The following is a 12,960-nucleotide window of genomic DNA, read 5'->3' as shown; positions in this document are numbered from 1 at the left end:
GGCCCAGAGACTCGATCAGACGCAGCAGACGACCAGTCACTCTGTCAATCCCCTCAGAGCCAAGCCACCATGTCGCCTAAGGGAGGGGAGGGTTGCAAGAGGGGAATAGACGCCAGTGGGAGTGAAAAGAGCCGACCTGATAGCCGCGTGATTGGGCCTGGTTTGGAACTCAACAAGGGTGACTCTTCAACCAGGGCGCTTGCGCCTTCAACGCTTCCCCCTTGAGGCTTCAACGAGCCAACCAGAGGAGGCGCCAATGCAACACCCCCGTCGCTTTCACCTCGCTCTTGGCAAGCCAGAGGCCCCAGGGCTGAATCCTTCTCAACTTTCAACTTCCGCGTTTAGTTTGTGAGCGAAATATCACACTGCATGCATGGCTAGGGGCGCTTGTCTCGGTGTCGGGGCTGGTCGAGGAGAGCATGGGCGCCCTGACCCCCCTCTCGTTTCCGCGGCCGGCCCAGTGAGATGTGCGCTTGGATCAATGCCGTCCTATATAGACGTAAGGCCCTCATTTCTCGCTGTTTGCTCGTGTTGTTTCTGCCGTTTTGACATCCCGTTGTTGCTTGTGATCCCTGGCGGTTCCAGTCTCTCGGGTACAAGTGCTGGTCTGTTGGTTGTATAGTCTCAGCCACTTCCGACAGAATCTGCTCTTTTCATTTCTTGGATGTCTGTGTCGACTTGGTATATACCGACTTATTCGTCCCCCGTTACATCCGGCCATGGCTTCTGCACAAGCACCATCTAAGAGGCCTCGGCTCTCTCTTCAGATCAAGACATCATGTAGCCCGGCCACAAGGTCGTCGAGGAGCTATGCCGTGGACCCCAAGGACCCAACCGCCTTCAACACGCTTTCCAATGTCTACGTTACCACTATTGAGAGGTCGACGCCGGTTCAGACTGAGCCCATGACCGCCATCAACACACTCGAGGCATTCAGCCTTACAACGCCTATGGACGCCAAGCACAGAGTTGTCACACCTTACGTTGCTTCATACCCGGAGACTCCTTTGTCAGACAATGCCCCCTCACCAAACCGCCTCGAGATCAACTACCCAAGCACTATGACAGCCACGCCTCCTCTATCCGCTGGCCCAGTCGACTCACACACATCCAAGCCCTTCAGCTTCTCGGCTGCCGATACTTCAGCAGCAGATGGGCAAGAGGCTACCTCACGATCCGAGACACTCACACCTCCTCGGCCACAGAGCCTTGCCGATGTAGCTCTGCAGGCTCCATACACACATCCTCGATCACTTCACAGCATCCTCCGCAACTCGCCTCTTCCTCCACCTACCGCCATCCCTCCCTTTTCTCCTCGACGACAATCTCGGCGTTTGCAAGAAAAGGCAAACAGGAGAGTCGGCTACAGCAAGCCCCTCACTCAGGAGATCGTCACCAACAAATACACCAAGTCCCATATTGATCTTCTCGTCGAAGAGGTATCACCACACTCTCCCCCATGCTTGCCGCCCCTGCCCCAAAATGCCGTGGACCTCGCCATGGCGTTCACTCCCAACGAAATTCAGGACGGCGGACAGACACCTGGACCCTTTACAGACACACAGCGTCGGATGGGCATGTTGACCACCGGTACATCGCCCTCACCACAGGGGACTTCGCTGGCAGGACCAAAGGGTGTGTTAAAGCGCAAGAGAAAGGAAAAGAAGCGTCGCTGGGTCTGGACCATTGGCCAGGATGAGGAGGACGATGAGAGTGTGGGGGGTTCTATCGCCGCCCTCAGAGCAGAAGCTGCAAAGCCCAAGACAACCGAAGAGGTCAAGACTCCTCTCACTGCCATCAAAATCCCGCAAATCACATACTCCACCATGCCAACACCAAGCATCGAGAGCGCTGATTCCGAAAGCGAGAGCTTTGATCACGATGTGGAGATGTCTGACACGAGTAGCTGTCTCTCAGTGCCAGACGAGTATGATGGTAACATGGATGTGGATCTAAAGACTCCAACCGCTCCCCAGAAGCAACCCAACAATGTCAACAACAAGAGAGACACTCCGGTGCCGGCGGATTTACTGAATGTCGAGGGGAGCAGAGATGATACACCAATTCCCGCAGAGTTGTTGAACCCAAGCGGAAAGAGAGATACGCCCATCCCATCAGACTTGTTGAGCCTTGATGGGAAGAGGGACGATACACCCATACCTTCGGAGTTATTGGATGCGGATAGCGCATCCGGCCTTGGACTTGTTCGCCAATAAATGAGAGCTCTGTGGAAGTCAGTGGAGGTGATGTACATCAGACGGGGTTAAGCATATACACGCATGTTCATATTACCAACGGTCTCAGGACGTATGGTATCTGGCGTTGGTTATTCATATTTTAGGGGTGTTTTGGGTTATGATTGTAGATACCTTGGGAGGCGGCGGCAAGAAATCATGGGAAACAAATGAGCAATATGATAAATGAAGCTATTTCTTCTAGCATCAAACTTGAAGCGTGATGCATCAACAGAATGTGGCCATTGTTTCACGAGACAGAGCAGACTTATAACGGCCAGCCCGCCTCCTAAGCCCGTCGAGACTACTGTCCACGAGCAAATGAATGAGTATGAATGATCTTGTACAGGTTCTGTTGAGCATGTTTCAACTCACGGCCGTGGTCTCGGTCGCCATTTAGATAATACCAGGCAAATCGATGTTTTCGGAAGAAACACATTCTCGGGGCACTGTAACGGAATTATTTCTCATGATTCGATCATTTATTCGTGAATCCCATCCAAGATGTGCGTTCCAACAGGTTTAAAGTACCAGTATGTAGCAAGATAGCAGCAACCAGGCCAGCAAGACCAGCAACCATGCACACACAATCAGCGTCTGCAAAAATCATTATTCCGAGGCTCCCATATCCATCACAAGCGACGCAACTCGATCTCAGCTCTCTACCGCCAGAGCCTTGGCGCCGATGAGCCTTCCGTCGGCGTGCGAGACGACCCAGTACTCGACCCTCGTGGCGTCCCGGACGATCTGGTATACGCGCACGTCGTTTCCCTTGGACGCTTCGCGAACTGCCTCGATGACGTTGATGTACTGGCCGCGCGAGTCCCAGTTGAGGGGGTCGAGGATCTTGATTTCTGCGGAGTCGGGGGACGAGTGGTTGATGAGCTTGGCAAACTCGGCTAGAACAAGGTCAGTCTTGGGCTTTTGTAGTATACGAAGAGGTTTCTCTCACATTCGGTTGGTAGTCCGTTCTTGCCCTCCCACTTGAGCGAGACCTCCTCGAATGGCTCGTCGGCGTCCGAGACGTAGACGGCGCTCTTGCACACGTTGCGGATCTCCTTGGGTACCTCACTGCCCGTGTCCTTGGCCTTGAACACGGAAGACTTTTGCTGCGTAGTCGCGTTGGCGCCGGTGTCCTGGTTCGCCTTGTTCAGGAAGGCCATGTAGTCGTCGTCGTTGGACATGTTGAAGGGTCTTGTTCCGCTGAGGGGTCTTTGGTGAGCTCGGTAGATGGTGTTTTGGATGAGGAACTGAGAGCGAAACTGCGTACAGAGAGGGAGTGAGGTTGTCTTAAGTTTCAAGAAGCGCCGAGAGCAGGTTTTGAGGGACATGAGGGAGGAATTGGAGGCGTCGCGCGAGAGCTGAGGTAGTGGGACAAGAGGATGATGCATGTACAAGTTTCGGGTGGGGGTGACGTCAGGCGACGATGAATAAAGGGCCAGCCACAAGAGACAACGACATCATGCAAATGATAGGTCCATGGACACTACGACTTATTCACACACACACAACAGTACAATCATGCAACTACAAGTCACCGAGCAAGGACAGTATGATTAACATTGGGAATCTCGTTAGAATTTTTTGAATCCATCCCTCTAGCTGGACTTTTTACGTTCATGCCAGTTAACCTAACCCAGCCCCAAACGCAAGGCGAACGAACCAACCCTCGACACCGTGCAATGGTCAAGACAGAAAAGGAAACGAGCGACCGCCTTAAGCGGAGGCAAGATCCTTCTTGAGGGTACCCTGGTACTGCTTCTTCTCCGCAGGGGTCTGGAAAGCACCGTGTCCGAACTCGGACGAGGTGTCGATCCACTTGAGGCTGACCTTCTCCAGAGCCCTCCGCGAGGTCTGGGGGAACATGGTCTTTCGGAGGGTCATGACACGCTTCTTGACACCAGGGATGGAACCCTTGAGCATGACAAAGTCGTTGTTGACCTCGCCATAGCGGACGAAACCACCCAGACTGAAGACTTGTTAGCATCTCTTCTATACATATGAACGACGGGAAAACATACGGGGTGATCTTCTTCTTGGTAACGTCGATCTCGGTGGCGGCGTTGTCGTCGGCATCGCCCTTGCCAATGCGGTAGATCTTGTGGTTGACCGAGGTTCGGTGGTGGTAACCCATCTGACCAGCACGGGCAACAGTCCACTGGACGTGCGAAGGGTGCCAAGCACCGATACAAGCAACCTTTCGGAGACCCTTGTGAGTCTTGCGAGGAAGCTTCTTGGTGCCCCATCGAGCGGTGACACCGTTGAAGCCATGACCCTTGGTGACGGCAATGACATCAATCATCTCATCCTGCTCGAAGATGGAGGAGATGTCCACGGGCTTCTCGAAGAGCTCCTGGCCGAAGGCGACCTTGTCGGCAACGGAGCCACCGTTGACCTGGATCTCCATGAGGTGGGCCTTCTTCTGCTTGAGGGGGTCTTTCGGATCTGAGTGTGGGCGAGGACACGGACGACGGTGCAGTACTTCTTGATGCGCTCGAGCTCGCGGGTGATGGAGGCACCGTTGTTCTCGGAGTGCTTCTTGGCGTACTTGGTGAAGGCCTTCTTCTTGCTCTTGTACCAGTTCTTGTAGAAGCGGCGCTTGACCTCGTCGCTCAGATGCTCGGCCCAGACGGTGGTGAGGGATCGGAGGCCGCGGGGAGTCTCGATGTAGCCCACAAGACCAACAACGATCATCTAAAAGATGTTAGCCATAGGCACATAGCCAAGCGGGCTGCATTGTTCGTACAGGTGGGGTATCCACGATGGTAACCGCCTCAACAATCTCCTTCTTGTTGGCCTTGGCGCCAGGTCGGTCGAGGTCGCGGACGATGGTGGTCATACCGGCCTTGTAGCCCATGGCGGCGGTCAGGTGGACGGGCTTCTTGGGGTCATCCTTGGGGAAGCTGTTGCGCCAATGCGTTAGCCACTGCATTGCTGCTTGGGATCCTCAAAGGCATCGCAAGAAAAAATATTCAGGAAATACTCACGACTTGACCTTTCCACGGTGGCGGGCAGCGCGCTTCCGAGGCAGGTAAGCCAGGGAGCCGTGGCGGGGAGCCTCAAACTTGCGGTGCTATTGATCTATCGTCAGTCTCTGTTCACGATGCCATTGTCGTCGTCGTCTTCCAAACTCACACTCATCTTGGGCGGGCTGTGTGGTTTGAGGGGGTTAGTAGGAACCTGAGTTGACGAAGCCTGCGTGAAGAGAAAAGGCAAGAGGGTTCAAATAAAAAGTGTGGGCGAAATTTTAAGCGAGCCGCTTGGAAAAAAACAGTGGGTGGCCCGTGCACCACTGGGCTTTCTGACCTGAGCCCCACAAAATGCTTCACCGAGAGGTCACCGAGAAACTACTCAGAAAGATGAGAGACGACCTGGGCGACATTGGCACAGGAATATCAAGGATATGTATTAAGTGAGGCTCTTATTCTTACAATACATATACATAATGTTCCCACATATCCCAATCCTCACGGCCGTTCAATGGTACAGTCTGGCCTGCTGAGCCTTCCATTTTCCACCGAAAAGACCTCCCTCACCGAGCTGATGACCTAACCCTGATCAGGAACAGCAAGTCACGTGAGCATCGTCTTAGTGTTTCCCAAACCTCCAAGTCTTTTGCTGTGAGTGTGTGATCACGACGATTGCTAGGATGGACCCGATTTAGGTACGATTTTTTCAATTGAATAGTTACTATGGAACCACCAACCAACAAGGAGATTGATATGTGTAATGATATTGTTCGCCGGTGAAATGTAGCCAAGAAAAGACCGTGAAACCCCGGTTTTGATAGTTCTGTCCCTGGCCTCCTCGCTTTGCCCACACAAATGAAACCGCGCCCCATAAGAAAGTGGTGGTATACATGAAAAATGACAGAACTAATCGACTGTAAAAGGACTCTTCAACTCGTAACTCGGGCAAGATCAAAGCTACCAATCAATCATTCAACTTTTGGGGTGGGCCCCGACACACCGTTGACACTGGCGTTGGCCGGCGTTGATGTCTTAACATCCCCCGCAGCCGAGCCGGGACCGGAGCCGTTGGTCACGATACCAGTCTTCTTCTCATCCTCGCCGCTGTCATCGTAGTTCTCGTCAACTTCCATCTTCCTTGCCGCCCTTTCGGGCTCAGAGGCGGGGGGTGCTACGCGAGCAGGGGGAGCATGCTCAAGGCTCGGTGGACGCTCCTCCTTAGGGACAGGCCCAGATTGAGACTTCTCGTGCACAACTCCAGACATGGGGCTGTGGCCCTGCTGCATCGGTGGAAGATGGTTCGGGCCCGATGCGTGGCTTGGGGGGTGATGAGCAGCATCAGATGGATGGTAGTTGTCGGTGGGATGACGAGAAGATTCCTCCGGCCGTCGTGGCTCCTCTGCACGGCGAGGCTCATCCGCCCGGCGCTGGTCTTCCACACGTCGCGCCTCTGACGAATTGCGGCGATAGGCATCACGGGGAGGAGTGGAGGGTCTTCGGTGTCGCATGTCATCCAGACGAACCCGGTTCTCCTCGTTGGCCTGCTTTTTAGCGGCAGATTCCTCTTCCCATTCCCGCATCCGCTTGGGTCCCACCGAGGGAGGTCGCTCATCCATTCGCTGCATGGCAGCCTCAGCCACAGCAGGAGGAGGTGGTCCAGGGGGTCCCGGGGGTCCGGGTGGTCCATTCTCAGGAGGTCCTTGGCCAGACATCTCGGGATGAGGAGGATACAGCGGTGGGGCCTGGTGCTGAGGGTACGCTGACTTGGGCGAGGGCATGCGGTTGTCGTGAACAGGGCGCCCATCGGGACGAGGGCTGTTAGTTGGGCGGAAGGGGGCCATGCCGTTCGGGCCATTAGGACCGTTGACATTGCTGGAAGGGGGGGCCGATGCCGAAGGTGTCGCTCCACCCCAGTTGGGGTTGGCAACTCGGCGCTCAGAGGCCGGGGCCGCTGGTTGGGATTGCGGGGGAGCGGGGTGAGGTCCCTGAGAGTACTGATGGCTTTGAGGAGGAGGAGGGGTTTGGCCACGACGAGGCCCGTTCCGGGTCGGGTCGTTGTACGGCTGGCGCATCTGCTGCTCTTGCTGGGGGCTGGGCTGGCGTTGCAGAGGAGGAGCGGGGCCTCCACGGAAGGGCTCTCCACGAGCCTCATAGGGGTTGGGAGGTTGGGGTGGAGGGTTAATGTTGGAGAGCCTGCCTACCCAGGGGTCTCCGGGGTTAGGAGTGATGGGAGGAGGACCAGAAGCTGGGGCCTGCTGAGCAGAGCCTCCCCACTGAGGAGGTCCGGCAGGGCCTGCGGCCTGATAAGCCTGCGGGTGGACATCGGCCGGCTGAGGAGCAGAGGGAGGCGGGCCACCGTTGGTACCACCAGAGCGGAGAAGCTGGAGGCGAGCCTTGATGTGAGGGTTGCCAGGGTCAAGCTCTGCAGCACGCTGGTATGCGTCCAGAGCATCAGTGATCTGGTTGTTGCAGCTCTCGTACTATGCCTGTGTTAGTCTCTGCCTCTTGAAAGATAGAAAGGTGAAGCATACCAAAGTGCCAAGGTCATACCAAACCTCAGAGATGTAAGGGTTCAAGCGAATGGCTCGAGAGTAAGCGTCCAGTGCATCTCTGTACTGGTTGATCTGGTAGTAAAGCACACCAATCGAGCACCAGAAGGTGGGGTTCTTTCCATCGCGATAAACAGCCTGCTGGTATGCCTCATACGCTTTGGGGTACTTCTGCTGCGACATGTAGCAACGGCCGAGCAGGTACCAACTCTGGGCATCTTGGTTGTCTATATCCTGTCAGCGTCTAGATTCGAAATCGCAATGGCATCAAGATGATCATACCTGCGTTAACCGACTTCTCAAGATACTGAATTGCGCGATCCTGGCTCTCGTACGTGTTGCTCTGCTGGTGATGCAGCCAACCAAGCTGCTGGAGGACCTTGGCGTGGTTTGGAGACTGGTCCAGAACGCGCTGGTAAGCAGCCTTGGCATTGTCGAACTATCAAACGTCAGTTCTGTCACTGCGAGTGCGATTATGAATATGCACTTACGTCCTTCTGCTGTTCATGCACATGTCCAATCTGGAACCAGATGTCTTCCTGGGTCAACGGTCCTGGGGGAGAGTTGACGATATACTTGAAGCAATCAAGACTCTGAGAATACTTTGACTGTTGTTTGTATATTATACCCAACCGAAAGTAAATCTCGTTCGCCTTTTCGAAATCTGGCTGAATATGCATGACTTGGGAGAAGGCTTCCTCAGCGTAGTCATAGCTGCCATATCGGTCGTAGAGGATACCAATACCGTACCACAGCATGGGGTCCTAGACAATGTTTAGCTTCCGGCGCAAAGCGCGACAGAAGATTGCAGTGAATCATCGTACCTTCGGGTCCCTAAGATGGACCAGGGCCTGCTGATAGGCATCGTACGCTTTCTGAAGATTTTCAGTCATCAGGTAACAGTGACCTGTCGCGCCAGTCAGTTTTGCGCCGTCACACAGGGAGCACACAACAAACCTAGGTTTCCCCATGCCTCGCCACTGTTCTGGTCGATCTGGGTGATGGCACGGAAGAACTCGAGCGCCTTGTCGAAGGCCTCGCGCCCTTTGAGTAGCATTCCGATGGCGTTCATAGCGGGAATCGAGTTCGGGTTTGCGGTGAGAGCGCGCTCATACGCATGCATGGCTTCATCGGGGACGCGCAGCAATTCGGAAAAACTGCCTGTATGGATGTGAGCAAGTGTGTCGAGTGGGACGCGACGCGACGACAAACCTATTTGCATCCAGACGAGCTCATTCATGCCCGCGATGCCAGGTGAAGGCGTATAGGGGCCGGGTTGGACGCCAGACTGAGGAGGAGGAGGGGGAGGAGGGGGCACCTGGCCCTGATGCTGTTGCATCTGCATCAGGGTTGGCGACGCGTGATGGTTCGCCATCTCGTGGGTGGTAATAGCAGCGGTGACGATGCAGCTTGCAAGGGGCAGCAAGCCGACGTGCGACAGCTAGCAGTATTAATACGAAGCCAAATGCTCTGACTCGGCCGTGAATCAGGCACGTTGCGATGCTAGTGGGAGACGCGCGACGGTTGTGATGCCCAACAACTATCGTCAATGCCCCGAAGGTGTATGTGAGTGACAAGGTCAGGTCAAAGCGACACCGGTATGAGGCGGCGCGGCTATGTCTGTGAACAGGTGCGAAAGGTTAAGGAAAAAAACAACCACCAATGGAGACGCAAGTGGCTACAAGAAGGAAGTCAAAGTCGAGTACGATGGGTCGTAGACCATCCCAGGGCGCTGGCGGAGAAGAATGAAAGGTCACCGATGAAGCCGTTCGCAGGCGACGGAATGGGTGGGAGAGGAAGAAAGTGAGGAGTTGGGAAGAGGCACAGGATGGTGGAGGAAGGACCTGCGCTGGCCTCGCAAACTCCCCTAACCCATGAATGAAAAGGAAGGAACGGGCAAATTTAGACGCACGCCGGCGTGAGGGGCCCAGGCAAGAGGCCCCACCCAGGATAACCCATGATTTTACTTTATTTACGGCCCTTGGGCATGCCCTCCTGGGAGTGCCACACTGGACCCGTCAACAGAACCATGCGGAGATACGTACTGGGGCAACCTTGGGGCTCTCGCACGCGCCCACCCACACACACCCTCCCCGTCCTCTCAACGCACGCTCTCACACAGAGTTCCAGCCCGCAAGCTAAGGTCGCTCACTTCCCGATGCCCTCCCCAGAAGGATGGCCTAGCGGGACCGGCCTTGGCCCAGCTGTACCCGCAAATCGTCCTGGTGGCAGCGCCAGAGCCAGCGCCAGGTGCAGCGGCCGAGAGTGGTGGCGGCGGCATCCCAAGTACCTCCGTACCTCGCAGGTATGAGATAATGTGAGCAGCTCTCGGGTCCTGTCTCGCCTGCGACGGGTCAGTGGCGCGTTCGGCACCTGGGGGCCCCTAGGCCCGTCGCTGAGGCTCCAGGACACTGAAGGCGGCTGACACACAGACACGGACACACACACAACTCTCCATCACAAGAGACATTGTGAGGACTCGAGGAGTCTGCAGCGGAGTGATCGGCGGGTAAGCCGTGACAATCTCGGGCCTGCTCAGGCAGCTCGCTGCCTTTCCTTTCTATCCCTTTGCACTTTCAAGACAGATATTCGACGCTTCTCCATCAGATACCCATCCAGCCTGGGCCAAACAAAGAAACGTCCAGTGGCTGGCGAAATGAGTCGTTGATCCATCCATTTTGGGGAGATCTCCGCTCGTCAGGGGAGGGCGCTGACGATTGAGAAAATTCGGGCATTTTACGGAGTCAAACGATGGGAGACTAGCATCGATGCTGGTATCTCATAACATCCAACGTCCAATGCGCGACGTGCATATGCTCTCGCGCAGATGCAGTGGTGAAGCGAGTGGAAGGCTGTCGAGTTTATGAAGGCATAAAGTCGCGCATCGATACCCTGGCCGCCCTGTGGTGTTCATCTCTCGGTGCCAAGCGAAACAGCACCGCTGGGCGATTAAACCCGGCCAAGACGCACGTCCAAGCTCTGCGTGGCGCATCTGAATATGCCAAGAACCCTTGGAGACAGGTACGTACCGCTGCCCTGTCAAAGTCAGGCAGGACAGGGAGGCGAGACAACGGTAGAGGTAGAGAGCAACAAGGACGCTTTATCTGTGCGCTTTGGCAGGGAGAGGCACTGTTGTGCTGCGTATCTTGTCGCAGATAGCGTGGCGCAACGAGATGTTGTTCATCGTTTGATCAGAGCAGCTCTCTTGGATCCTCTGTAGCCTGATCTGAACGAATGTGCATACAGACTTTAGAAATCCAACGATATATCCATAGTTGGCGCACAACCAAGACGCGAAGGCGAGCACCAACACAGGCTTCCAGAAAGCACCATGAGAGGCGATGACGATGATAGCGGCAGAACGGTACCCGACAAACGAACTGTGCGACCATCAACGACGATGAGGATGATGGTGGACTGCAGCACGCTTTGGGGAGGCTGGATGGCCACAGCCGGATCGAGGCGGTGGTGGCTTCGGGCGCGCAGGAAGGGGAATGGCTAATCTTTTCACCGCTTCCCGGGGTCGCCGCTAAGCTGTTCCGGAAGTCACCCACGTGTTTCGGGCCACCTCTCTCGTAAGCCGTTCGGAGCATGGCCTCGGCTTGTTTTGGTTTTGGAGGGCTGGGGGAGAATGAGATTGACCAGGGAAACAAACGAGCGGGAGTAAAAAGGGGGTTCCCGGGCCCAAGGTAGCGCCATGGCCCTGTCAAGTGACAATGACGAAGATGCTACAACGTACGAGCAGGACCCGTGCCTCGATATATTTACCAAGGACAGCACGTCCCAGTTGAATGCGGATGCCTCCCTGGTAAACCGTACTTAATGAGTACATAGCCGCACAGTTTGCGTCGCGTAGTCATCAAGCAAACGAGGAGAGACGCATTGTGCGAGGAGATCGTCGTCGCTCGGCGATGTCGAAAACTTATCGCACAAGTGTCAATCAGCACAAAAGGTCTCGAATACGGAGTTGATGCTTGTAATTCGATTCGGGAATTCGAGAAAAGCCACAATAAATCTCAACCGCAAGCGCGCATCGTTCTGGGGTCAGAAGAGATTGGATCGCGCTCACAAGAGCCGCGTCGTAATGAGCGGAGCCGTGGAGATTCACAGCGCGACATGACGGGATCCGCTAGAATCGAAAGAAAAAGGAATGACAAGGTGATCAGTGGACAAGTAATGATTCAGCCGCAATGCAGCGCGCAGGTTTCGCTGACAGGAGGGTTCAAACAGCAAAGGCGAACACTGGCTGACCGGTGTGCCTCAAAGGGCGGACAAGCTTTTCACTCCAGGTGCGATGCCGTCAGTCGGTTGAGGTGAGGCGCCGCGGCGGCAGTGCGCTTGTTGGATGAAGCAAAGTTTAACGACAAGGCAATTGCATCGTATCGTGGCTGCTCCAAATTTAACCTCGAGTCGTGTATGAAATATGGATGCAAAATGCCGTATAGCTTATTCCTGGATAAGATCAACCCAACAGAAGTGCGCTCTATGCATGTGTTCTGCAAAGAAACTCCAGACGCTAGCAACGCCTGGATGAACAGCAGCAACGTCTCGCGAGCCTCGAAGTCGGCGTTGCGACTGTGACCGCAGCCGCCGGGAAGCTAATAAGGGAGCCAGGGCTGCAACGAGCCCCATGGATCAAGGGCAAACCGGGCCACAGGGGACCAAGGGTGACAAGGGGTGCAAGGGCGAAAAATGGACAAAGGTGTGGTGTGCGAGACCGATTCGTGTGGACGGGTGGATGGATGCCGGATGGGTGGATACCAGGGTTGGTCACGGGCGGAGGTGAGGCTCGTTGCTCGCTGATGGAGATGGTTAGCCACGGCAGCAATCAGAGGTGAGAGGCAGACAGGCAGACAGACAGGATGGAGGTGACGATGCGATGCGATGGATGGAGATGGACGGGAGGTGACAAAGTGGGCCGAGGGTGGGAAAAGGACGCTGGGGGGAGGAGGGGGCGTGTGAACCAGAGAGACTAAGGCAGCTAGGGGTGGCTCCTTCTGAACAGGGGCCGCTGGACAAAGCTGTGGGAACGCAGAGCTGTGGAGTGGGGAAGAAAGGGTGGGGAAGGAGAGATGATGATGATGATGCCGGTGGTAGGTGTGGACATGCATATTTTTCTGTCTGTCTGGGCCGGGGGGCTGCCATCCATGGATGGATCCATGGCTGATGCAGGACTGCGGGCGGCGGCTGGCTGCCCGCCGATACCTT

At 55.4% G+C, this 12,960-nt stretch overlaps 4 protein-coding genes across 4 annotated transcripts; 1 reads left to right on the top strand and 3 right to left on the bottom strand.

Annotated features, from left to right (window-relative positions):
* Positions 1–719: 719 nt before the first annotated feature.
* MRS44_002583 (uncharacterized protein) lies at positions 720–2,216 on the top strand (the record flags this gene model as incomplete). The annotated part of the gene is made up of 1 exon (XM_046273496.1): positions 720–2,216. One exon carries the CDS (start codon positions 720–722, stop codon positions 2,214–2,216), a length of 1,497 nt encoding a protein of 498 aa, XP_046136695.1.
* A 672-nt stretch (positions 2,217–2,888) lies between these two features.
* Positions 2,889–3,418, bottom strand: MRS44_002582 (uncharacterized protein; the record flags this gene model as incomplete). Its single annotated transcript, XM_046268109.2, has 2 exons — positions 2,889–3,133; positions 3,187–3,418. 2 exons carry the CDS (start codon positions 3,416–3,418, stop codon positions 2,889–2,891), a joined length of 477 nt encoding a protein of 158 aa, XP_046136694.2.
* A 532-nt stretch (positions 3,419–3,950) lies between these two features.
* MRS44_002581 (uncharacterized protein) lies at positions 3,951–5,375 on the bottom strand (the record flags this gene model as incomplete). The annotated part of the gene is made up of 6 exons (XM_065622882.1): positions 3,951–4,203; positions 4,256–4,656; positions 4,704–4,928; positions 4,981–5,137; positions 5,222–5,307; positions 5,370–5,375. 6 exons carry the CDS (start codon positions 5,373–5,375, stop codon positions 3,951–3,953), a joined length of 1,128 nt encoding a protein of 375 aa, XP_065478954.1.
* A 796-nt stretch (positions 5,376–6,171) lies between these two features.
* MRS44_002580 (uncharacterized protein) lies at positions 6,172–9,127 on the bottom strand (the record flags this gene model as incomplete). The annotated part of the gene is made up of 7 exons (XM_046268108.2): positions 6,172–7,683; positions 7,735–7,979; positions 8,035–8,191; positions 8,244–8,516; positions 8,577–8,659; positions 8,710–8,913; positions 8,965–9,127. 7 exons carry the CDS (start codon positions 9,125–9,127, stop codon positions 6,172–6,174), a joined length of 2,637 nt encoding a protein of 878 aa, XP_046136692.1.
* Between the last annotated feature and the right edge of the window lie 3,833 nt (positions 9,128–12,960).

Source organism: Fusarium solani, assembly GCF_023522795.1.
Source record: "Fusarium solani strain SB1 chromosome Unknown bctg00000001, whole genome shotgun sequence".
Taxonomy (NCBI): domain Eukaryota; kingdom Fungi; phylum Ascomycota; class Sordariomycetes; order Hypocreales; family Nectriaceae; genus Fusarium; species Fusarium solani.
This window is presented reverse-complemented; position numbering and strand designations above follow the sequence as displayed.